We start from the raw sequence: 24,952 nt of genomic DNA, 5'->3' as shown, positions 1-24,952 counted from the left end.
CCACTTCAACCTTATTTTCCTTCCACCCAAAACTGCTACTTACAACCAACTGCTGTAAAACAAAACATTGTGAATGCTATCAATGTCCCAGCTTTTGCATGTCTATCGGCTCTCAGTGCAAAGCAATGACTGAACAATAATACCCCTATCCTATGATTCCTACTTCTTTCCTTTTTGCCCATTTACAGACGCCGCTTACACATTCAACACAAAGAAACAACGAAATCGCATAAACAAACAGCTAGCAAAATACTTGGAACGTGAAAATTATGAGGCCGACCATGGCGGCTTGTCTCTCGGACCTTTTGGTGGTTATGAATTTGATGCGGATAGCAATAGGCTGTCATTGCCTCCATACTCTGAGGAACGCAAACGTTCGTCAGTCTTTAGGGAACGAAGTAATGTGTATGGTAAGTGAAAAGGAACCCACCTACAACACTAGGGAATAAAGTAAAATAATGTCCCGGTATATTTTGAAAAGGCAATACTTTGAATATCATTATATATGAAGGCAGGATTCACTAATAGAATGTTAGGCAACTTGCGAAAGCATAAAGTGGATAGGCCCCATGAACATTATTAAATATGTCAAATCTGACGATTGAAAATTTCATCAAATAGGAGAAAACGTAAACAAATGATCAATGTAAAAAGAGAACAAGTTGACATCCACAATGACAAGTACTGTCAAAAATTAAAAAAAAATTATGTCGGCTGATTGCTTGGCGTAACCTTTTTCAGTGAATCCTGATATGAAAGTAGCTGTATCAAACATCAAAAACAATTTCGAACTCAAATACTTATATTGATTTCAACAAAAACTGAACGGCATTTGAATACAATAAGTGTGTTCGTGTACTTAAAAATTTGTGCACATTTTTCTGAAAGTCGTTCGCATCGCTTATTTATCGGAAAAGGAGAGGGAGCAAAATTTTAAGAGTTTGGTAATTGAGAGCTTGCAAATTTTTATTGGCGATTTTTTGCAGAAATTTGCAGCATCTAAGAACTGCTTTATGAAGACCAACTGTTTCAATTCAAATAAATAGCAAAAGAGAGTAAAGGCTGTTCTTATTCTCCTGCAAATTTTTACTGGCAACTATTGCTGGAAATTAAGCGAACAGACCTAATAATTTCCAATACATGCATTTCAAGTTGTATCATGGTAGAATTAAATTAAAGGTAGTGTCCAAAGTCCCACACGCCTAAGATGTACGGATTGCTTGTTCTTCGTTTGCAGTAAACCGCAAAGCTAGGCAAATTTATACAAGGTAAAGTCATTAGCCCAACAACAACGAAATCAACTATACAACCCTGTGGAAATGGTGGCGCTTATTCCCACTAGGCTGTCAAATTTCTCGACACTTTCTAAATTCAAACGATAAAAATAAGAAAAAAGAAAAAAATGTAACAAGTAAAAAGGCGTTAAGTTCGGCCGGGTCGAACTTTGGATACCCACCACCTCGGGTATATATGTAAACCACCTTTTGTCATAATCCGGTGAAAAATGCATAATTTATGCCCCCATAGCAGCTTTATGGAAATATGGTGATATGATGACATATATTTTCTAACAAAAATTTCCAGCTAATAAAGCCTTTTAAAACAAACTGTTATTTATTTCACAGACGATGGTCCCGCCTCAATTTTCCGAGAACGCGATGTTCCCGAAACCTTAGACCGCTCCGAGTTGACCGATCAATTTTTGCGTGAAATCGAACGTTCCCAGGAACATGGCCACCAGGACAGATATAAGGAAGCTCTGCGTAGTCTTTGGGAGAAATACCAACAACAGGAGAATGAGATCGATGGGGATGTCTACGAAGAACAAAAGAAACGAATGCGCATGCCTCCCTATTATATGTTAATGCAGAAGAAGCGTTCATATCCAGTCCTGCCATGGTTGCCGGTGGAACGTAAGAAACGATTCCCCGTTTCCAAGCGATCCACAAATCACTTGGCCAATGAAGGTCCCATAAGTAGTTTAGGTAAAACCGATGAAAATGTGGAGCGGGAATTGAGTGAATTGTTTGGCAGTGGCAGCGACGAGAAAAAGAAACGTTCCATAGATGATAAACATGAGCAGGGTGTTGCAACGCCTGTACCCGAAGCCACGGCAACCTCGCTAACAGACATGCGTTTAGAGTCGAATAAAAATGCCACTCACGCTGAGGAGAAGAAGTCGCCATCCTCGAGTTCGATGATAGGTACAGATCATCATCAGCATGCCGGACATACAATGGCTGAGCATAAACATGGCAAGCGTAGCAACCATCAAGGCTCCCATGAAAGTCACGAGGAGGATGCCGCAGAAGAGGAAGAAGAAGATTCTGAAGAGGAGCACGAAAGTGAAGAGGAGGACGAACACGAACACGAAGAAGAGGACGAAGAGGCCAAACGCAAAAAGAAACGAGATGCCACTTCTACGAAACGCAAACGTGACGCAGTCCCTTTGAGACGAACCATGGAAGATTTAACAATGCGCAGCAAGAAATCAATTGATTGGTCCAATTACTTTGGTCTTGATCGCAAGAAGAAAGCAATGAGCATTGGGGATTCTAGTAAAACGTATGTACTTGTGATGTTAGAAATCTCCTCTCTAATTCTAGTCGGCTTTTATTATAGAACCGATATGAAGAAACGAGATGCTGAGGAAGGCGTCCCACCCTCTGTAGCCGAGGATTCAGATAAGAAGAAGCGCAATATTGATCCCACCAAATTGGAAAATATGAATAAAAAATTGCAAGCCATTGAGGATTTTATAATCAACGAAACTATTAAATACACAGGAGCCCATGAAGGTTAGTGCGTTTGTAATACAAAATGGATTAATGGAATTAGTGGCTTAGTGCATAATTAACTTAACACCAAAGTAAGTTTGCATAAAATTTAGGAACAGCTTATTGGGGGCTAACATTGTTAAAGCGTCCCAGAGCTGAGTCGCTAGAGTGCTCAGACTACCAGTAATCGGATGGTTACCAAGGACATGAGTTTTGAAGTTGTATTTATTCACTACACCACCATTGTTACACAAAATAATAATATAGAGCATTTGTTTGTAACATTTTGAAAGAAGGAAGAAAGACCCGTCGTTTTTGATCGAGAGACGAAACCTATTGAAACTTAAAAAAAATCGTTCAAATTGCGTATAGCTCTCATATACAGTCGCTCATTAAAGTTTACGTACACATCTGTCTTGGAAATAAAATGGCTATATTCCTAAAATTGCAAAATGCAAAATTTTTCCCATGAACATTCCACTAAGGAACATGGGCCAACTTCTCACATATCAATGAGTGCAGTCCGATTCAAGTTTAAGCTCAATGATAAGGAGCCTCCTATTAACCGATTCCGAACGGCGTGCCGCAGTGCGACACCTCTTTGGAGAGAAGTCTTACATGGCAATTGACCTCACAAATGTTGTCAGCTTTATGAGGGGAAAACCACTGCTGAAAATTTTTTCTGATGGTCTTGCCAGGATTCGAACCCAGGCGTTCAGCGTTATAGGCGGACATGCTAACCTCTGCGCTACGGTGGCCTCCAACATTAGTATATAGATATTTATTTTCTTTTTGCATGAAGCCGGTTTGCACAACGATTAAATAATAAGAAGGTACAAATATAGCGAAAAACCTAAAAAATTTCGGAAATTCATACCAAAAAAGTTTGCGGACATTAAAACACACATAATTATGTTTTTAACACTTACAAGAAAAAAGGCGTTAAGTTCGGCCGGGCCGATGCATACCCATCACCTCGAGTATATATGTAAACCACCTTTCGTCATAATCCGGTGAAAAATGTATACCTTACCATAGCAGATTTATCGAAATATGGTCCGATTTGGTCCAAATTCGACTTGGATATTGAGTGGTCTAATATGTAAAAGTCATTGTTCAATTTCGCAGAACAAAATATTGGTCTTTTTGGTAGCCATATCCAAATATAGACCGATCTGAATCATATACGACACGGATGTCGAAAAGCCTAAGATAAGTCATTGTGTCAAATTTCAGCGAAATCGGATTATGAATGTGCTATTTATGGGACCAAGACCGAGAAGTTCGAGAGATCGGTCTATATGGCAGCTATATCCAAATCTGAAACGATCTGGGCCAAATAGAAGAGGGCTGTCGAAGAGCCTAACACAACTACCAAATTTTGGCAAAATCGGACAATAAATGTGCTTTTTATGGGGCCAAAACCTTATATCGAGGGATCGGTTTATATGGCATCTATATCCAAATCCGGACCGATCTGGGCCAAAATGCAGACAGTTGTCAAAGAGCCTAACACAACTCACTGTCCCAAATAAATGCGCCTTTTATTGGTCTAAGATTACAGCTCTATATTACAGCTTTATCCAAATCTAGACCGATCTGGGCCAAATTGAAAAATTATGTCGACTGGCCTAACACAACTCACTATCCCAAATTTCAGCAAAATCGGATAATAAATATGGCTTTTATGGGCCTACGACACTAAATCGGCGGATCGGTCTATATGACAGCTATATCTAAATCTGGACCGATCTGAGCTAAAATGAAAAATTATGTCGACTGGCCTAACACAACTCACTATCCCAAATTTCAGCAAAATCGGATAATAAATGTGATTTTTATGGGCCTACGACATTAAATCGGCGGGTCGGTCTATATGGCGGCTATATCAAGATATAGTCCGATATAGCCCATCTTTGAACTTAAACTACTTATGGATAAGAAACGAATCTGTGTAAAGTTTCAGCTCAATATCACTATTTTTAAAGACTGTAGCGTGATTTGGGAGCTGTATCTAGCTATTGATCGATTGAGACCATATTAGACACGTATGTCATGAGAGAAGCCATTGTACAAAATTTCTGCCAAATCGGATGAGATTTGCGCCCTCTAGAGGCTCAAGAAGTCAAGATCCCAGATCGGTTTATATGACAGCTATATCAATTTATGTACCGATTTGTGCCATACTTAGCCCAGTTATTGGAAGTCATAACATAACACCTCATGCAAAATTTCAGCCAAATCGGATAAGAATTGCGCGCCTTATTGGCTCAAGAAGTCAAGATCCAAGATCAGTTTATATGACAGCTATACCAGATTATGAACCGATTTGAATCATACTTGGCACAGTTGTTGGAAGTGATACACTACATGCAAAGGTATAGTCAATCGCCCTCTAGAGGCTCAAGAAGTCAAGACCCAAGATCGATTTATATGGCAGCTATATCAAAACATTGACCGATTTGAACCATACTTAGCGCAGTTGTTGAAAGTGATATCAATACACCACGTGCAAAATTTCAATCAATATATACTTTATGGGGTCTCAGATGCATATTTCGATGTGTTAGAAACAGAATGACGAAATTAGTATACCCCCATCCTATGGTGGAGGGTATAATAAATTGATTCATATTTAAATTGAACTTCCACATACATATGTGTAGCGAATTATCAACCGATCCTCTCAAAATTTTGCAACACGATTTCATCTATGTCTACCAGACTATGTAAGTATTTTGATCAAAATTCTTCATTTCAAATTTAAGCAAATTTTAATTTCGGCGACTTAGCCTGCATACCCAATGCAAACCTTCTCTACTAAGCGTTGTAGCTCAGCTGCGTGCCGTTCGGATTCGCAAACGTGTACTTAGCCGCCCAACTAAAAAAAGCCTACGCAAAACTGTACACCGATCGGTACTCAAATTTTGAGAGTTAGAGTACGAATAGGTCATCCGAATTCGTGGCTTACAGACGGGGGGATGTGCCATCCCCGAAAACCCTCCCAGCAGAAATATAGACCGAACAAGATAATAGGAAACTAAAACAAAGGGTATTTGGAAGTACACGGCAATCGGGTTTCAACAGAAGAATATTTAAGAGTAGGGTACGAATCTGAAAATCGGTTGAAGCGATAGTAGACTCTGATAAAAGATATTTGACAATGGAGCATAAATCTAAGCAAAAATTTGGAGTAAAGACAACTTCTACACTAAATACAAGTACTGATGCGAATAATATGGGATTTAATAGACGCTTAAAAATAAGTACTCATTATACCTGTTGGCCCTTTGAAATTTTAGACGCTTACATTTATGCAATTTGGAAATTACGAGGTATGTGGTAGTAAATTTCGACATGCTTATCGTAAAATAAACCGATAACAGGTCCATAGAGGTCGGTAAATAAAAGGATCCTTCTCTCCCAAAACTCTCGATAACTTGAAATTCAACGGCCTTAAAATAGTGGACAATATAGGAAGACATTAAGGAACGTCCGTTTGTCAGACGATAAAACTAGGTCCTTGAAGAATGAAAATTAACTAAACATAAATTACTGCTATCTTCGATTTTTGTAACATATACAATTTTAATTCATTTTCTTACAGGCATCGGAGATCCAGAAGAAATTCAACGCCTTAAGGATCGAGTTCTTTCTCGTTTGGCTACTGCTTACAGTTTGGAGAAAATGCGACGAGCCCTGGAGAAACTAAGGCAATCGGTAGAAAACGAAAACCACATTATGCATAATGTCATCGAACCCGATACATCGGACTCGTCAGAAAATACTTCATTAGAAGCTGCAGCTAAGCGTAGCAAAAATAATCAGCTCATGAAATCCCAACAACAAACGATGGGCGAGGACAAACCTAATGAGGATATGAGACGAAAAATGAAGAAAAGCAATGGATTCATGCGCTATCCCGAAGTTCCCAACGAATTTGGTGATTTTGAGGAAACTCTCCAAAATCCAAATCGATATGAGACTCTAAATGATGCATACTTGGGCAACAAAAACTATATATTGGGCACTAACCAGTGTCCAATTCTCGAGGTAAGATTGCGTCTCCATGTGTTAGAATATTCCACTCATTTGTGGGAAAATGTGAAACAATTCTTAAGCCAATGTGGGCGTTTCACACCTAAATATTGTTTATAAAGGGTGATTTTTTTGAGGTTAGGATTTTCATGCATTAGTATTTGACAGATCACGTGGGATTTCAGACATGGTGTCAAAGAGAAAGATGCTCAGTATGCTTTGACATTTCATCATGAATAGACTTACTAACGAGCAACGCTTGCAAATCATTGAATTTTATTACCAAAATCAGTGTTCGGTTCGAAATGTGTTCATTCACCGTAACGTTGCGTCCAACAGCATCTTTGAAAAAATACGGTCCAATGATTCCACCAGCGTACAAACCACACCAAACAGTGCATTTTTCGGGATGCATGGGCAGTTCTTGAACGGCTTCTGGTTGCTCTTCACTCCAAATGCGGCAATTTTGCTTATTTACGTAGCCATTCAACCAGAAATGAGCCTCATCGCTGAACAAAATTTGTCAAAATTTGAACACATTTCGAACCGAACACTGATTTTGGTAATAAAATTCAATGATTTGCAAGCGTTGCTCGTTAGTAAGTCTATTCATGATGAAATGTCAAAGCATACTGAGCATCTTTCTCTTTGACACCATGTCTGAAATCCCACGTGATCTGTCAAATACTAATGCATGAAAATCCTAACCTCAAAAAAATCACCCTTTATATGGGTGTGTTCTGGGATTCACTTTTCTGTCAAAGGAAATTGTACATATGTATACCAGAAAACTGGGGACTGTGTTCCTCAAGAACTTTTTACAGTGATTATAAAATTATTGTCTTTATTGAAACTTGGCTGAAACCTGGTGTTTTGGATACCGATATGATTTCTAAAGACCTGATAATCGTCTTTAGAAAGGATAGATTGCATAAGAAAGGGGGTGGAGTTTTAACAGCAGTTCATTATTTCATTCCTTCAGAGATTGCTGACTCGAATATTTAATTTGTTTGTGTGAAACTGGTGTTCCTTTGTAACACTATTTGTCTAAACGGTTCTTATATTGCACCTAGTTCTGAATTTGGGATTTATTTATGCCATGCTGATCTTATTGCTAAAGTGTCTCACCTACCTATGGATAGTTCTTCATTAATTTGCATGGGTGACGTTAACCTTCCTGGCACTTTATGAATCTCCGGGGACAATGGGTTGGATTATGTTCCCTTGACTTATCCAGTCGTATTCGATGCCTCTTGGGATAAGATTTTTGAACTTTGTCTGTAGCAGATAAATTATATACTGAATGCCAAAGACAGATTGTTGGATTTAGTCTTTTCATCTTCGTTGGTTATTTTGCTTTATGGATGCCATCCGTTCATAGACCCAGAGGATATTTCCTTATCCTGCACTCCTGATAAATCTTGAATTGGGTAATACCTCGCCCAAAACTTGTTCCGCTAGGACTTCAATTGGTAGAAGTAACTATGCGAAAACTGACTTGACTCAAATACGATTTCTTTTGTGCCGTTCTCTGCGGTTTTTCTGTGGTGACATCGATACCTGAGTCTTAGGATTTTACAAACAACTAAATTATACTTTGACTGACTCTGCCCTATCGTGAACCAGATTGCTGATCAGGGTCCTGCTGGGTTAAAACTTACACTTATGCGTTTATGCAATATTAGAAGAAGATTGTTCAAGCATTTTAAGAAATCGAATACTCCGGAGAATTTTTCGAAGTATTCATTGGCGAGAAGTAAGATTTATAGTGAGAACTCCAGATGTTATTCTCAACATTTAGTCCGTATGGGACAGAACCTTTTACATGATCCCAAGAGCTTTTTCAAGTTTGTGAACATTAAAAGGAGGGCACAAAAGTTTGCCGGCTGTATGAATCTTGGGAGCAAAAAGTCATCGGAGGTCTCTGAAATTGCAAATTTGTTTGCCAACTTTTTCCAATCCTCGTATACCCAGAAAACCTTTGACGGCCATTATGATATTAAGTTTAGGGAATTGAATCATTTTCCTCACATTGCCTAGTCGTAACAGGAGGTTTTAGCAGGGCTAAAGATATTACGCTCCACATTCGCCACTGGACCTGACCAGTAGAGCTTTGCCTATTATATGGGCTGATTGCTCATCTGGCACCTAGTCTACAACTCCCTCTGCGGACCATTTGAACATCGCAAATAAATGGCTATCTTCCCAGCAAACCAAATGTCTGATGTCAGACAAATCTGAACAAATTCTGTAGTCTTCCGACAAGATTTTACCGAATTCTGTTCGACATTCTGAGGGAATTTTTGTTTCGACAGTTCTGAAAGAACAGCCTTTTCGTATGGGTTCTGACAGCCTTTTCGTATGGTTTTTTTTTTATTTTTCTTCCGACAGTTCGGAACGAATTCTGAACGATATCTGCACTGTTTGTCGGTAGGAATTTTTATAAACCTCATAGGTAGAATGTTATAATATTTCCAATAAAAACTTTTTTATACCCTCCACTATAGAATGGGGGTATACAAATTTCGTCATTCTGTATGTAACTCCTTACACCCCACAACATTTTAAGTCGATCTAGCCATGTCCGTCCGTCCGTCGAAGCACGCTAACATTCGAAGCAGTAAAGCTAGCTGCTTGAAATTTTGCACAAATGCTTTTTATTAGTTTAGGTCGGTTGGGATTGTAAATGGGCCATATTAGTCCTTGGGTCTTGACTTCTTAAGCCTCTATAGGGCGCAATTCTTATCCGATTTAGCTGAAATTGATGTGCATGTGATGTCTTAGTACCACTTAAAACAACCGCGCTAAGTACGGTTCAAATCGGTCTATAACCTGATATAGCTGTCATATAAACCGATCTGGGTTCTTGACTTCTTGAGCCCCTAGAGAGCGAAATTCCTATTCGATATGTCTGAAATTTTTCCCGACGTGTTTCGTCATGACTTCCAATAACTGGGCCAAGTAAGGTTTAAATCGGTTCATAACTTTATATAGCTGCCATATAAACCGATTTGACTTCCAAACCGATATAGATGCCATTTCTTATCCGATTTGGCTGAAATTTAGCATGATGTGTTTTGATGTTATTTCCTTCAACTGTTTTAAATACGGTTCAAATTGGTCCTGAACCTGATATAGCTGTCATATAAACCATTCTGCGATCTTGACTTATTGAGCCTCTAGGGGGCACAATTATTATTCGATTTTGCTGAAATTTTGTACAATGGCTTCTCTTAAGACCTTCAATGTATTTGTCAAATGTGGTCTGAATCGGTTTATAGCCTGATACAGCTCACCTACAAACCAATCTCTCTCTCTTTTACATTTTGTTTTAAACTCAAAATGTTTTTGTTTTTTTCATTTTAATTCTCGAATAATTGAAAATCCGTAGAATTGGTACAAAATGAGGGGGAAAACATAATTGCATACAACGTTATTTTATGTTCGAAACTTCGTTCAGAATTCTTTATGAAGTTTCGGAAGGAATATCCGATTTCAATATGAAATTACTTCAGAAATTGTCAGAATTCTATGCGAAGTTTCGGACGAAACATCCGATTTTAATATGAAATTGCGTCCGAAACTGTTCTGAATTCTTAATGAGGTTTCGAAAGGCACATTCGGTTTCAATATGAAATTACTTCAGAAATCGTTCAGAATTCATTACGAAGTTTCGGAAGGAACATCCGATTTCATTACGACATTACTTCCGAAATCATGTCAACCACTCCATACAACTTTCGTTACGATTTCGGATCCGAAAGCGGAAGAATCATCCGAAGTTCGTACAGATTTCGTTACGATTGGTTTGCTGGGTTGTGATTATGTTTACTTCGTTGTATGTGTTGCCTTTGGAAGTCATTGTTTATATATTATTTGTTATTATGAATGTATGTGTGTATTATTCACATTAGCAGCTGATTTTAGAACCACGACTAAACCATAACATTCCGGAATTTGGCGTGTACGCGCTCTCCACGTATGGGGAGGCGCCCCCTCGGTCGGCAGGGGCGGGTGGAGAACGAAAGAAAAAAAGGTCAATAAAGAATTCCTTCTGGTGAAAAACTTTTTGCATTTATTTAACTAATCTTAAGATGAAAATTTATGAAATTTTTTACTTCATTCACGTGATAACAACAACTAGTTTCAAGGGGTTAAGTGAAGGTGAATCATAGAACACACCAGATAAATTCTGGCATCTACACGCAAAAAAATAATTCTAGGGTGATAAGTTCGGTTTTGGAAACCCGGTTTTTCGATTTTTTGGGCAAATTACACTAATAGGGTTTTTGAAATAACCGCTTTCTTACCAATGGTTAATTTCTAAACATATTTTGTGATAGTTATCGCTTTTATTTTATTGTAATTTCGTCTTTTGAAAATAATTTTTTGGAAATTGGCTTTTAGAGGAATAAGTCACAACCAACTACCTCTGTTGCTGCTTGAAGAAGATTTATCTGTAAATGTGGAGAGCTATTAAACCATAATTTTTTCTTGTGCTTTCAGTCTATGGCCCAACGATGTCGAGGTGTGGATTTATTAAGCGGTGACATAAACCAGGAACTTTTACCGCTTTGCGGCGTTCATCAGCTATGTTATTTATGCGTAAGGAAAGCAACTATGCCAGTGTGATTTGCTATTGAGAATATACCTGCTCTTTACAGGGAACCTCACAAATTGCCTGTGACTACCAATACTTGGCTGAGGCTGATGCTGTTTGTGGAACCAGCAATAATAACGACTGTCAGGCAACTGCCCGCTCTGTATTAATGATTTTGCGGGGTACACCTGGACCGCAGTTGGGACCGCGTGAATGTGTCAAGAATTCCTGTTTGTTTAGTGCGATGCGTGAGATAGGACTTTAAATGTACCCATTGAGGAGCGAACCCTTGAAAGGTTGTTGAGATTTTCGTTCCCAATATTTGTCCACTACAGGAAGCGTTTTCAAAAAATCTCAGTGTATTTAGTTTCTAAGTTTGGAGGATGCAACAATCATCAACCAACGACATTAGCGATCAAAACGAAACAAATGAAAATCAAAACTAATGTTACAGTAAAAAGGAAAAGTTTAATTTAAAAATTGCAACAATACAATGAGTTCTTCACTAAATAACCTATCGACCCAAATCAACAAAAGAATAAGAATGTATAATTTACCAGAAAAAAAAACAAATTAAATTAAATTTAAATGTACGTTATTTAGGTTACAACATCCAATTCAAATTTCCCCCAAAAGAAAGGCGTGAATGTGAATGAGAAATATCATGTACAACAGATAGATAATATTACCCACGATACCGCATACTAACTGAGAAGGAAGACATCAATATCATCAACATTTTGAGAAAACTACTCCCAAATTCTAGTCACAAAGAATAAAAACACATCACCCACACTACACTTACACATACACACAGAGAAGATACAGACAACAGACGCAAGAGTAAATAAATCCAATACCTATATTTAAATGTATTTATTAGATGTGAGTATTATATACAATAATAAATGAAATTTAAAAAAAAATCACACACATACAAAAATTTATTCAAATTGTTCCATAGATATTGTTACAAAAAATAAACGGCAGCTAAATACTCATAAAAAAACTTGCATGAACTCTTCCTTGACGACTATACTGGAAATGGAATTCATTGCCAACAGGAATAGATGTCGCTTTTAAAAGCAGATACCAAGGGGGATTTAAAAAGGTGGTCTCACGCGAACAGCTGTTAACATCCGGCCAGGTTTGACGGTTTTAAGATGTCAGATTTTTGTTTGCATTCTCTTTGTTGTTATCTTCTTGTTCGCATATTCTCTGATCGTGTATGAACACATATACACACCAACACACACAAATTGCTTTGTGTGTGTTGGCAAAACGTCGATCAGCTTGATGACAAGATGGCGGATTGCATCATGTGATTTGTGGTTGTTGTACAAATGGGACCACCTTTAATTATTTCGCCATTAGCAGATACATTACTAACAAAATTTAGTTTTTATTTTCCACAACCACACAACGAAATATCGATCTACGAACCTATTGCAAATTTGTCCATGGTCCTGTTGCCATTAAATATTTGAGTGATTTTAACTGCCTGACCTAACATGACCGCTTACAAAAGCTGGCGACTCTTGTATGGTCCTTTTTTCAAAGAGGTATCAGTTAGCAGGCAAGACGTTCAGAGGCTGCCTAAAGGGGCCTTCATTATTAACTTCAATCTCACAGACATGGGAAAATATTTTGGATATCTTGCAAATCGTACTAGATGGCGTTGCATAATTTTTATCATATTTGAGGTCATACTTAACACTTGCCTGGGGAATAATGTCATTGAAATAAACTTTCGTTTTAAGTTGCTATCAAACGATATGTGCCTAACATATGTGCTGTATTCATAAGAATGTCCTTATGTACGTCAAATACGAATAGAACGCGCTCCAATTGGCATGTATTCTCATATGTATTGTATTTTTTAATAAACATGTGTCTACATGTTTGCTCGATGCAATAAGAGCTCGCTTTAATTGAAAGAGTTGCATAGAAAATCCATTTTTCATATTAAATTTATTTTATGTATCACACAGTGTGAACATTTTTCAGAATTGCTAACCTTGAAAACACATATGACAATACATATCGTGGGATATCAACTTAAATGCTTTATGTCATCTATATTATTCCGTATAGTTTTTTATAAAGAACGTGATTTACACACATTCATTACCGTATAGTAGTGATAATAACACATTTGATATTGATTTTTCTTTCAGTGTACGATCTGATAAAAAGTAACCGTTATTTCCAAATTTCTTGAGTTACGTATGTTAGATGTGCTGTTTTGTTGGCACACATGGCTGTTACATATATATGTTGGTAATATCAGCCACAGGATGCACTTATAAGGTGGAGTTACATACTATACGCGTGCATCAAAAACACATGAAAATTGCAGCTCTGCAAAGAAATCCCACAAAAGCAACGCGCAAAGGTTAAAAAATGTTAAGCAATTAAAGGTGGTATCAGTTGTACAACAACCAGATATCATATAATGCAATCCGCTATCTCGTCATCAAGATGACATTGCTCTCAACACAACCAAAGAAACTTGCACTTGTGTTTGTATGTGTGCAGGTAAATTCAACGCAAGAGAAACACAAACAAAGAGAACGTGCACAAATATGAGGTGGTTTACTGCGAATGTAAACACAGAACTGACATCTTAATACCGTCAAATTGACCAGTTGTTCGCGTGAAATCACCTTTATCCACCTTGAATGACCAGGTAGAATACAGCAAACAGCTAAGTAGAATTTTTTCTCGGCAAGTGCACTATCGGTCAAAGTGTTTTGGTTGCGCGTGTGTGCATTATAGCTAAGAACCACCACACAAACAAACAACAAAAAATGGCACGAACTAGTAATAAACACAAAATTAGAGTTGCAATCATGGCGAAACAATTAAAGGTGGTCTCATTTATACAACAACCTCAAATCATATGGTGCAATTGAGTTGCAATAATAAATAATTTTGACAGATAGTGTAGACAATAAATGTGTTCGTGTACTCAAAAATTTGTGCAAATTTGCACAAATTGTTAATGGAAGTCGTTCGCATACTTTATTTGCCAGCAGAAAAGAGCGGGAGAGTGTCTAAAAGCGAGCAAAATTTTGAGAGTTTGGTAATTGAGAGCTTGCAACTTTGTACTAAAGGGGTTTCCCAGCAGAAATTGGTGAATTTTTTCTTTCAACTACGAATGAAAATTATAAATCGATGTTTGTCGCCATCTTGTATTCTATACAACTATTTTGCAGTGGCGACATAACAACAGAGAAAATGCAAATAAAAATCGGACATCTTAGTACCGTCCAATCGATCATCGGGTTTCCCTTCATAAAATCAGCTGAAGGGAGCCTTAAATCCGGATTTAATGACCAGTGTAAACGGGATTTGAAAGTCTTAACTGCAACCCAAGGTGCATTTAAAAAGGTGGTCTTATTCGAACAGCCGGCCAGATTGGACGGTACTAAGATGTCAGATTTTTATTTGCATTCTCTCTGTTGTTATCTTCTTTCTCACGAATTTTCTGTTCATTGTGCACACGTACACACACATCTCTTTCTTTGTTTGCGTAAGCAAAATGTCGATCAGCTTGATGGTGAGATGGTGATTTCACCATATGGTTTTTACGTTGTTGTACAAATGAGACAACCTTTAAAATAATTCAGGCACGTTTTCACTGCTCAACCGAAAATTTCGCTAGAGACTCATATTCATATTTAATAGCTGACTACAATATATATTCATTTACATTTAGTAGCAGTTTTCCAATAACAAAATATTGTGTGCACTATCTGTCAAAATCAGTGATTAATGCAACTCCGATTTTGTGTATGTAACTATTTCGCGCCTTTTTTCGTTGTTTGTGGTGTTATGGTTTTTAACTATAATACACACACTACCAAAACTCGTTGAGAGACAGTGCACATCGCGAGAAAAAAATTGAACTTAGCTGTTTACGCTACACTAGCTGGTAATTATGTCATGTTATATGCTGAACACAATAAAATTCAGATCACGATAAAAACGCTGTCAAAAATATATCTGTTGGCAAATGCAAATCATTTGAATCGTAGTGTAAACGGGTTTTGAAGTTTATCTCAAATCAAGTGGATATGGACTCTAGTTTAAACCTGGTCTTAGTGCAGATATTTTCATGTAATTATGTTTAAAAAATTAAGATACTTTGTTTAAGTTTTTCGCAACAATTCCTAAAACTGAACAGAATACTCTGCTTTAATATAAAGGGCATATTCTGCTGAAAGAAATCAGAAAAAATCCCATGAAAAGCAAACGTAGTACCAGCCTTTACAGCCTTGTACCAACCTTCAAGCACATTGAGGATATTTGAAACGTAACGTGATACAGTTAAACTTCCACTAATTTAATGTTTTTCATTAAGTGCCAAACGATGACCATCATGCTAAATTTTTTGAGTGAATCCCAAAGAACAAAACGATTAAAAAACAAATATTTCGAGAAATTGGCATTAGGGTATTAGAAGTAAAACTAATACCAAGATTTCAAGATTCGAAAAATTGCGTTGTGCATTGTTTCATCGAAACCAAACGATATATAAATTCACAAAGGTTTACGTGTCTTCCTTTCGCCAACTGTGACGTCACACATCATCAACGAGCAATCTGAATCACAATTTTCATAGTATATCATAAATCAGCATCCAAGTAATAGGCGCACAATGGATGAAACTAAAATTGATATGTCAGGCGACATGAATGTCCCGAAAACACCAACCAAATCTCAATTCGACTTTAGCAGCTTTACACAATTCCAAAAGATACCTACTCCCTTGGAATTGATACAACTTACCCGCCAATACATACGACCGTGGTCTGAATTCTTGAAGACCGATAACTTCAAATCGGCAGCGAGTATGCCACGTTTAACCAGTCGTTTCGTACGAAACTTGGATTACTTCAAAAGCAATTACATCTTTGTATTCATTGTCTTGATGATATACTGTCTGTGAGTAAAGGCAGCTTCAGCCCCAGATGAGCATATATGATAAATTTTTATTTATTTTTATAATTTAGCATCACTTCGCCTTTGATCTTAATAGTACTAGCCGGTGTGGCTTTTGCTAGCCACAAGGTCAAAAAAGCCCAGGCTCCTGTGAGTGTATTTGGTCACCAATTGTCGACGGCCCATCAAATCATGGCTCTCAATATCGCATCTGTGCCCATTCTCTTTTTAGTCGGAGCTGGAGCGGCTTTGTTCTGGACTTTAGGTAGATATACAAGTTTGATTTGATGAAAATTTCAAATTAATGATTTCATTGCCTCCAATAGGTGCCTCATGCTTTGTCATCGCCTTGCATGCGATTTTCTATAACATTGATGGCATTGTAACGGAGGAAACGGAGGGCTTCCTCTCTGAAGTGGTCTAATCTCCAAACACCAATTTATGGAAATTGTAGCAACTCAAAACAGAGACTCCCAGGTGGCATATTAAATTATATAGAATCTGGTCATTCAAAACGGGCGCTCGTGCCAGTGGGCTTTTGGATTACAACAGTTTTCAAAAATGGTGGAATGTATTTTAGTTTATACTTATATGTATACTTAAAACTGTATTTAAACAAGAGGCCTTATTCAAAACTATACTTTTTAGTTGCAAAACTTATTTTACAGATATAATCTAAAAATATATTTTATAACGCTGTTTACTTGAGCAAAATTGAACTTTGATTGGGTCCTGTGGTCCTAATGGGTTGTAAGTGTGAAATATTACCGATTTTACTATTTGAATTCTTGAGCCACTTGAAGACCCCATTATCATATGATTGGGTTGACATTGTAAGATCGCTCTTAATGATTACACCATACCGGCAAACCAGATGCAGCCATCGTAATTTCTTCTCGACTGGAATTAACAACTTCGTGCGATTGGGTCTTACTTATCAGTTATTCCGTTCAGACAATCCTAGTCCACTTGCAATCAGGTTTCCTTGGATGCACCGCACCCTATTTGTAGAATTTCTAGACACTGTCCACATTTTTGGATCTTCGCTAGAGACTAGATGATGACGGCACACCACATTGTTGCAGCAACAACAACAACAACATTGGGTAGCGTAAAAGTTGAACAGCATCTAAGGACAATCCATGGCAGCCGTTGTATGTACCGGATTGACCCGATGGAATCCTTTATCGGCAAGGGCTGCCGCCTCGGCGTACAACACACCGGTACAACAAAAACAGAAACCAAGGAAACACAGTTTGGAACTTTGAGCTCCATTCTTTGAGGTGCTCATCGTAAGCGCGAGAAGCTTAGCTGAGAGCTACTGGGCGCGTCCAAACTTTGCGGATGGTCGAACACTCCGCGGAAACATTGCTTAACTGCAATTGCAGTAGTGGACAATCAGCTGTATCGAGGTTTTCACTGAGAGGCTGCCTAAAGCTATTTTCTATGAATTAATTTCACATGTATGTAATTTTAAAAATTTTATATTTTGTTTTATTATTCATAGCAATACTCCTTCCTCTGTGGCGATAATAAATCGCTGAAATGTACATTTTGTGAAAAACATTTTGTTTGTTTGCTTGCTTACAAAACTGGAACACATACAACATCTTGGGGAATAGTACAAGAAAATTTTATAAATATATGTGCATTTCGATTTGAAACGCCATATCACTGTGTAATATATCAGTGCAACAGCGGGCTGGCGGGGGAGTAGTAGTTCACAATAAACAATTAAAAATTCATTAGTTCACTAAAAATTAGTCACGAGATATTAGAATGTGAAATGCTTTAAGATGACATTGAAGATGTAGATGACGATGCAGGATTCTTGGCTATACGTTGCGCATAGATACGTCGCAGGAGACGGTTACCGCACAGGAATGTGAATATTGCGATCGGTATAAGATAGCGCAGTGTTTGGAACATATCCATGTTCAACCAGAATACCACGAATAACACCAAAATTCCACCAAAGCCAAGATGGAAACCAATGTTACTGGGATGGAATGAGAAGTTGTCAATGTTAATTCCCAATTTCCACCAGAAGATCAAAAGCAACACCAAAGGCGTCAGGCACAAGCCCGTGAATATATCGGAAACGATGCGGGATGGACGCTTGTCAGGGGTACGGAATTGATGTTCGATTTCTGGCAGAGGTGATCGTACGACTTCCTTTTTTTCTTCTAAAAAATATACACAACGTTAGCGCATGCTACAAAACACAGTTGTCAATTTTCCCAATTACCTGCTTTGGGAGCTGTTGGGAATTTTAATTCTATATCAGCTACCAGCCATTGGAATGAATTGGAAATTGAGGCATCTCCGACAATCAGATACATGTGATAAACTCCAGAAACATGGCTAAAATCGCCGGCCCTAGCACCAATGTCCATATCGAATTTGTAGGCTTTGGAGCTGTCTTGCTCGGCAATGTAAATAATTTCCTTATCTTCCTCTTCGTTGTAGAAGCGAACAAATGCTTGATGAACGGAAATGGGCTACAAGAGAATTGTCGTTATTTTACATTTTTATTTAAACAAACTACAAACTCACCTTGGTAGCTTGACTCTCATCCACCAACACTGTCTTTAGAAGAACCTTCTGGGTGCTGTCAGCTGATAATTGTCCCTTTAACTTTTGTGGGTAAGCCACCGGCTGTTTCTTTATAGCTGAACTAGCATCTAATTCACCAACACCTACTTCCAATTGCTGAACTTTAACTTTTCCCAATACCTTAAAGTTCATTTTCTGTGTGTAAGTGCCGTCAGCTGTTATTTCAACAACGTACAACGCGCGAGAGGGTTTGTATGAGGCAAGGTCAGCCACATAGGTAGTCTTGTCCGATGATTTGGATGTAAATGAAACCTTCTCTGCCAAAACCGTGTTGTCTTTCTTCACAACTATTTTTCCCACAATACTCTGGGGAGTGGGTGTCAACGGCTTGCCCAAGAGATCGACAACAGCAACAGTAAGTAATGGTGATTCGGAAACCACCTGTCCGTTACCAATAAGTTGAATGCAGATAGGTGCGATTTTGCTAGACGCAGACGATAATGTTTTCAAAGCTTCTATCAAAACATGTGCCCCCTTGGCGGTTTGAACAGAACGGCGGGAGAGGAAGTAATTCGCAAACTTCACCGCCTGCACTCCATCAATAGGCAAGGCACTTCCAAAGGTCTTTGTGGTCCTAAAGGCGCCATTTATGATGAGCGAGGTAATTGTCAGACCACCTTCAAATTGCAAAAGTTTGCCGTCAACTTCATCTGCTTGCACAATTGCATCCTCTATTCTGTCGGCAATGAACGATGCCGCAGGTCCAAGCTCCGAGGCAACATTGAATGCATAACCCAAATTGGTTAAAGTGTCATCTTTCTTCAAAATATCCTGCAAGTTTTTCACAATCTTTGTTTTTGTGGCTTCATCAATTTCTACTCCCAAATATTTGTGGGTAGCAACGCGATAAAAAATCTCTTGGGCAGAGGCTGCTGGGCTTTTGAAGGCGGCATAGATCTTTGATAGCTGTTGTTCTGGCAACTTTTCTGTACATTTCAGGTTTTTCGATATACCCACCAAATAGAAGTCTTTTTCAAATTCCTACAAATAGAGGTCAATCAATATTTGACATTTTTATCTTATCTGCCACTATCACTATTAACAAACTTACATTCAATTTTGATTCTTGATGGAATTTACTAAGTTTTTGACACAACTCCTTTTTCTCCTCTGACTTTGTGGGTTCTATGTTCAAAGTTGCATAGTAGATCGATTGCAAGTCATTTGATGAGAAGGCCGAGGAAAATACTGCCTGAAAACGCTGTAAATCCGCAGCCGACAAGTGATTGTCAACAGTGCGAGCTGCCCAGGATGTGGATGCGAAGCATAATGCAATGGTCGTCACCACAAGTGACAATGCTAAAACGAGATTGAAGAACCAATTTGTACAATGCATTTTAGAGAGGCGTGACAAACTCTCGTTGAGAAGCCGAAAACCGGCATTTGTCTGAATCTATTAACCGGCTGTATACCTACCACTACCAACCAACCCCACTATAAATAACTTTTCATAGCTTACCTAATTTACTCATCATTAACTGCTAACAATAAAATTCAGAAATATGCTTTCCACTCCAATTATCGACCACCAAGTTATAAAATATGAGAAAAATTAGATTTTTCACAGCCAAACTTTGCCAGCAAACACGTCAGCGAGAATTACCGACAATCCCAAAGTCGACTTTCGATTAATCGACTAAAGTCGAAGTCGACTTTCACTGATTAAAGGGTAGTACTATGTTCACTTTTAGCGACATTTTTTCATTATAACTGTGTTTAGATAATAGATTTTGAAGCAAAATAACTTGTTGATTTCAATCAGTAGGACATTCCCTCATTATTTACGAAAAAATTTCATAAAAGTGTTATGTTACCATTGGGATTTTTTAGTGTTTCGAAAAAGTAACCATTAAAAACATGTGTTTCAGCGGTGAAAAACGAACATAGTACCAGCCATAACTGGAAACATCCTAATTTGACACCTTCAGTATAGGAGGCACTCAATGTCAAATGCTCAAAAATGCTTATAATACAGCTGTGATTTTTTCTAAGATGTTTTATTTAAAAAATTATTTTATTTAAAAACTATCTGAACAAATCAAACTGTCAAATCGACTGTTTATAAGACACAGTCTACATTATTATATCCATTTTTACAGGAAACTGTAGAAAATTCATTAATTTTGCTAAACTTTTATTCTACTTGGTTGTTGGTATTATCCCCACACGTAGTGGTGACTCTAGGAGATATGTTCAGTTTGTTTATGAATTAATAGCAAACAACATTCGGTGTAATTTATCGTAACGACGTGACGTAACGCTCTCACATTAAAAACACAGCGTTGCGTACAGCATTTTACATCAACAACTATTTATTAGGTCTGTTTTATTGTTATGTATGGGCTGGCACTTTTACCGAAATTTTTCATAATCACTTTTTGGGATAATAGATTTTGGAACAAAAAAACTGGCTGATCTCATTCAGGAGGATATTTTCGTCATTACTTTAAAAAAAATCATAAAAGTATTATTTTATCATTGAGATTCTTGTAGTGTTTACTATCCTTAAATTGGTAAACACTGACAACATGTTAAAATGACCAAAAATCTGTTGTAGTTATCCCTTTGTAAAGAATATTTGTACAATTCCAAAAATACCACATGCTTAAGGTGCCATCACACTACATATTGTTGTCTTGTGACATGTCAAGTTTTGCTATTGCTAAAGTTGCACACATAGTGTGATACGAATAAAAGTAACACCTGAAAATCACTTTTTAAAAGCACTGTTATTTTTTCGATTAGAGCGGTGCTCTGAAATCTGCGGTTTTTGTTGTAAATTGAATGAAAACAACACCAATTTAAAGAGTTTTTTTTTACAACTTTAACAATTTGTAGCCATAAAAATAGGCTTTTACTCGCATTTTTAGGTTATGTCATACAAAATAAATTTGCTAGTGTGAGAGTAAAAATGATTAATCGTATGTAAAATGGCAAGTTTGATGCACATAATAAAAAAACTAAAGATACATAAAAAGTGGCATGTCATAAGACAAGAACATGTAGTGTCATAGATCCTTCCATGTATTCGGCTTCACAATAAAGGTCATTGTAGCTGTCTATCTAGTGCAAAGTGTAAGTTATAGAATGCGAATAGAAAAAAAGTTGTATTAATTGAAATCGGGATTCACTGATTCAGGGACTTACATACTCCGAAATCTTGGCAGGAGGCAAGGATGGTATTTATACCCAAGCCCTGCAAGGCAAGCTATGCGACACCAAAGGCCTATAAGGCTTACGTCCTTTCTACTCAAAACCATGGAACGCATTGTGGACACCATGATAAAGAGTAGGACATCCAGCGAACTGCTCAAATACAAACTGCATGCCTATGTCAAGGGAAGGTCGGTGGATAAAATAGAAGAATCCTTCGATGCCAAAAAGTACACCCTGGCGGTATGCATTATCATCGAGGGGGCATTTAACAATCTGCGGACCACGTTTATTAATAACTTACTTACTAAAAGATGCATTACGGTAGGCTTGGGATCTGTGGATCTATAAACATGGGTCAGGAACACCTTAAGGAGGTGTACTGTTTCCTCTACTTTGGAATATAGCCATTAACAATACATTATTGTGTCTGGAAAGCCCGATTTTCCAGACATAATGCCTGAGCCGCTTATTGATAAAAAGTACTCCATTCTATTCCTGCTGGAATCTATTGGAACTAATAAAAGTTGCATAGATTTCTACATGGATGGCTATGTACTTAATACTACGAGTTTGTAGAAAAATTTGTTTTTAGCTTGGTTGACACCAAAACAACGCTTTACACGCCAAATAAAAGTTTTATAACAATTAAATAAATTATTATCACTGTTGGGAACATTGTGAGATTTCACAAAATTTAACTGATGTTTAACAACATTTTTCGCACGATCGAAGTCAGTACTAGGCTTTACACTTTTAGTTATTTTTACAAAACATTTTTAGCCTTTTTGTTGGCTTCTCTTTATAAATATACTTGTATTTTTTTCCGTGTTCCCACATACCATTTTCTGTTAAAAAAGAAACTAAAGAAAACTTTAGAAATCGTTGTACTTAGAAACCAATTTTTTGTAAAGGGCTATAATGACATTTTTCTTCACTCTTTGTGGCGAAAAAATATACAATTAGTAAAGCTGCTATAACACGATCAGACATGTCATATGAGCTCTCACTTTCTGTATTCATAACACTTGTCTTTTGTACGTCAAAAACGAATAGAGCGCGCTCAAATTGATGTTTTGTTTGATTCGATATTCCACATATATACAAAAAATCAATGTTATAATGATTAAAATACAAATTTAAATCTCATTTGAAGAAGATAAACGTTTATTTCTATGGCATGGTATGGTATGGTATTTGCCAATCAAGGTATTGGGTTGCCCAAAAAGTAATTGCGGATTTTTCATATAGTCTGCGTTGACAAATTTTTTCACAGCTTGTGACTCTGTAATTGCATTCTTTCTTCTGTCAGTTATCAGGTGTTACTTTTAGCTTGCTTTAGAAAAAAAGTGTAAAAAAAGTATATTTGATAAAAAATCCGCAATTACTTTTTGGGCAACCCAATAGTTTGGTTGGTTGTTTCTTTATGTTATTACGCTAATGACACTACCTCTTAATTGTACCATGTATTCTCATATGCATTGTACTTTTTTTATAGCCATGTATTTGTCTTCACATATGTTCGATGCAATAAAAGCTTGATTTACTCTATTTTGCTATTTATTTGAATTTAACAGATCTTCGATGTTGCGAATTTCTGCTTGAAAAAATCACTCTGACGCACTGTTCCGCTCTTTGCACAAATGTACACGTTATATTAAAGAAGAAATAGAAACTTAATTCAATTCAATGAACCCCAGAACTTTGTAATATCCTCCATAGCCCAAAGAACTGTTTATTGGTAAGATTTATTTTAGCTTAGCATAACGACAGGAGGCTTACCCCAATAACTTTTACCAAACTAACACCTATTCGACAAGTGAGATATTTGTTCAAAAACGGGTTTTTATTGTGTAAAGGAAAAAATGCAGTCAAATTAACCAAACTGTTCGGTATTTTCTTCCACCGGTCTGGTGATGGAATAACGTTTCTTGAAGTCCTTAGTTACATCACCATATTGATTCCACAAAGTTATGGCTGTGGTGCAATAGAGTGGATAACGATTCATAAATGCCTCTTTGGCTTCGACATCTTGGGGCGGAGTGTTTTTGCAGAATTCATCAAAATACTCTGAAGCGGCTTTGTCGTCAGCAATATTGGTTTGACGTTGATTATGACGTATATATTCATCGTAGAGCTCTTGCCAAAGGAACTGTTCGAAGCGTTTACTACGGGTGGCTAAAAAGAGGAAAATTCAGTTGGACTGCTATTTCCTTGTTGAGTTCAACAATTTTCAACTTACTAGCGGCTCTTTTCAATTTTGGAAATCCATAATTGTCTTTTGCCTCACTAATCATGACCGTTCGGCGTTCGCACATTGCGGAATTCGGACAAATTTGAGATTTCAGAAAGTTGTTGCAAACAAACTAAACAAAATTTTCAAAATAGAAGTTTAACGACTGTTGACTTCGTTGTTCAATGTTACCATGTCAATATTTTCACCTGGAGATGTTTGTACATTTTATAACCATAGTGATAAACAAGGAATTCAGTGTCCAAAAGCTACTGAAGATGGAGAATTGTTTTATTCATCTGTGGTTCAAAAGAATAATAGGTGTATAACTATTGATTTCGAAATCAATGAAGATTGTAAGGGAAAATGTGGCCTGGAAAAAAAATGCACTAAAAACGCTCTTATTTTTTTGGACAATTTCATATCATTTATGGGGACTTTACATGGCACATCATTATGCGTGGTCATTGTTATATAGTATTGGTGAAAATAAGGGTGCATTTGTCACATGTACACATACCCATCAGCCGTGGCTGAAAAATCAGAATCATTTGATTTTTTTTGGATGATAAGCGTCTATCGATTGAC

The 24,952-nt window shown here is 37.3% G+C and overlaps 4 protein-coding genes and 1 long non-coding RNA gene across 9 annotated transcripts in view; 2 read left to right on the top strand and 3 right to left on the bottom strand.

The window, feature by feature from the left end:
- Positions 1-12,362, top strand: part of LOC106087604 (cyclin-dependent kinase 11B) — a 29,392-nt gene extending 17,030 nt beyond the window's left edge. For 2 of the 4 annotated variants that reach the window (XM_013252713.2, XM_059370052.1), the window contains exons 3-8: positions 189-410; positions 1,626-2,565; positions 2,623-2,798; positions 6,385-6,830; positions 11,322-11,420; positions 11,480-12,362. In XM_013252713.2, the coding sequence (XP_013108167.2) occupies positions 189-410; positions 1,626-2,565; positions 2,623-2,798; positions 6,385-6,830; positions 11,322-11,420; positions 11,480-11,680 (2,084 nt within the window). In that variant the 3' untranslated portion in view covers positions 11,681-12,362. The remainder of the gene's footprint in view (positions 1-188; positions 411-1,625; positions 2,566-2,622; positions 2,799-6,384; positions 6,831-11,321; positions 11,421-11,479) is intronic. The other 2 variants (XR_001221294.2, XM_013252714.2) reach the window with 2 other exon arrangements.
- A 3,447-nt stretch (positions 12,363-15,809) lies between these two features.
- Positions 15,810-17,076, top strand: LOC106087606 (prenylated Rab acceptor protein 1). The gene is made up of 3 exons (XM_013252716.2): positions 15,810-16,365; positions 16,434-16,627; positions 16,689-17,076. The coding sequence occupies exons 1-3, from the start codon at positions 16,079-16,081 to the stop codon at positions 16,784-16,786; spliced, it is 579 nt and encodes a 192-aa protein (XP_013108170.1). The 5' UTR covers positions 15,810-16,078; the 3' UTR covers positions 16,787-17,076.
- A 754-nt stretch (positions 17,077-17,830) lies between these two features.
- On the bottom strand, positions 17,831-20,601 carry LOC106087605 (dolichyl-diphosphooligosaccharide--protein glycosyltransferase subunit 2). Its single transcript, XM_013252715.2, has 5 exons — positions 20,438-20,601; positions 20,030-20,277; positions 18,919-19,959; positions 18,611-18,863; positions 17,831-18,548 (listed from the first exon to the last, which is right to left on the bottom strand). Exons 1-5 carry the CDS (start codon positions 20,451-20,453, stop codon positions 18,154-18,156), a joined length of 1,953 nt encoding a protein of 650 aa, XP_013108169.1. The 5' UTR covers positions 20,454-20,601; the 3' UTR covers positions 17,831-18,153.
- Positions 20,602-21,883: 1,282 nt separating this feature from the next.
- On the bottom strand, positions 21,884-22,667 carry LOC131998165 (uncharacterized). 2 transcript variants are annotated; one of them, XR_009398622.1, is made up of 3 exons: positions 22,436-22,667; positions 22,126-22,368; positions 21,884-22,037 (listed from the first exon to the last, which is right to left on the bottom strand). It is a non-coding gene; the product is annotated as an uncharacterized LOC131998165 (long non-coding RNA). The 2 variants fall into 2 exon arrangements; XR_009398623.1 differs by having other exon boundaries at positions 22,440-22,667.
- A 1,291-nt stretch (positions 22,668-23,958) lies between these two features.
- On the bottom strand, positions 23,959-24,564 carry LOC106087590 (uncharacterized). Its single transcript, XM_013252683.2, has 2 exons — positions 24,374-24,564; positions 23,959-24,309 (listed from the first exon to the last, which is right to left on the bottom strand). The coding sequence occupies exons 1-2, from the start codon at positions 24,447-24,449 to the stop codon at positions 24,008-24,010; spliced, it is 378 nt and encodes a 125-aa protein (XP_013108137.1). The 5' UTR covers positions 24,450-24,564; the 3' UTR covers positions 23,959-24,007.
- Between the last annotated feature and the right edge of the window lie 388 nt (positions 24,565-24,952).

The sequence above is a fragment of the Stomoxys calcitrans genome, chromosome 5 (assembly GCF_963082655.1).
Source record: "Stomoxys calcitrans chromosome 5, idStoCalc2.1, whole genome shotgun sequence".
Lineage (NCBI taxonomy): Eukaryota > Metazoa > Arthropoda > Insecta > Diptera > Muscidae > Stomoxys > Stomoxys calcitrans.
This window is presented reverse-complemented; position numbering and strand designations above follow the sequence as displayed.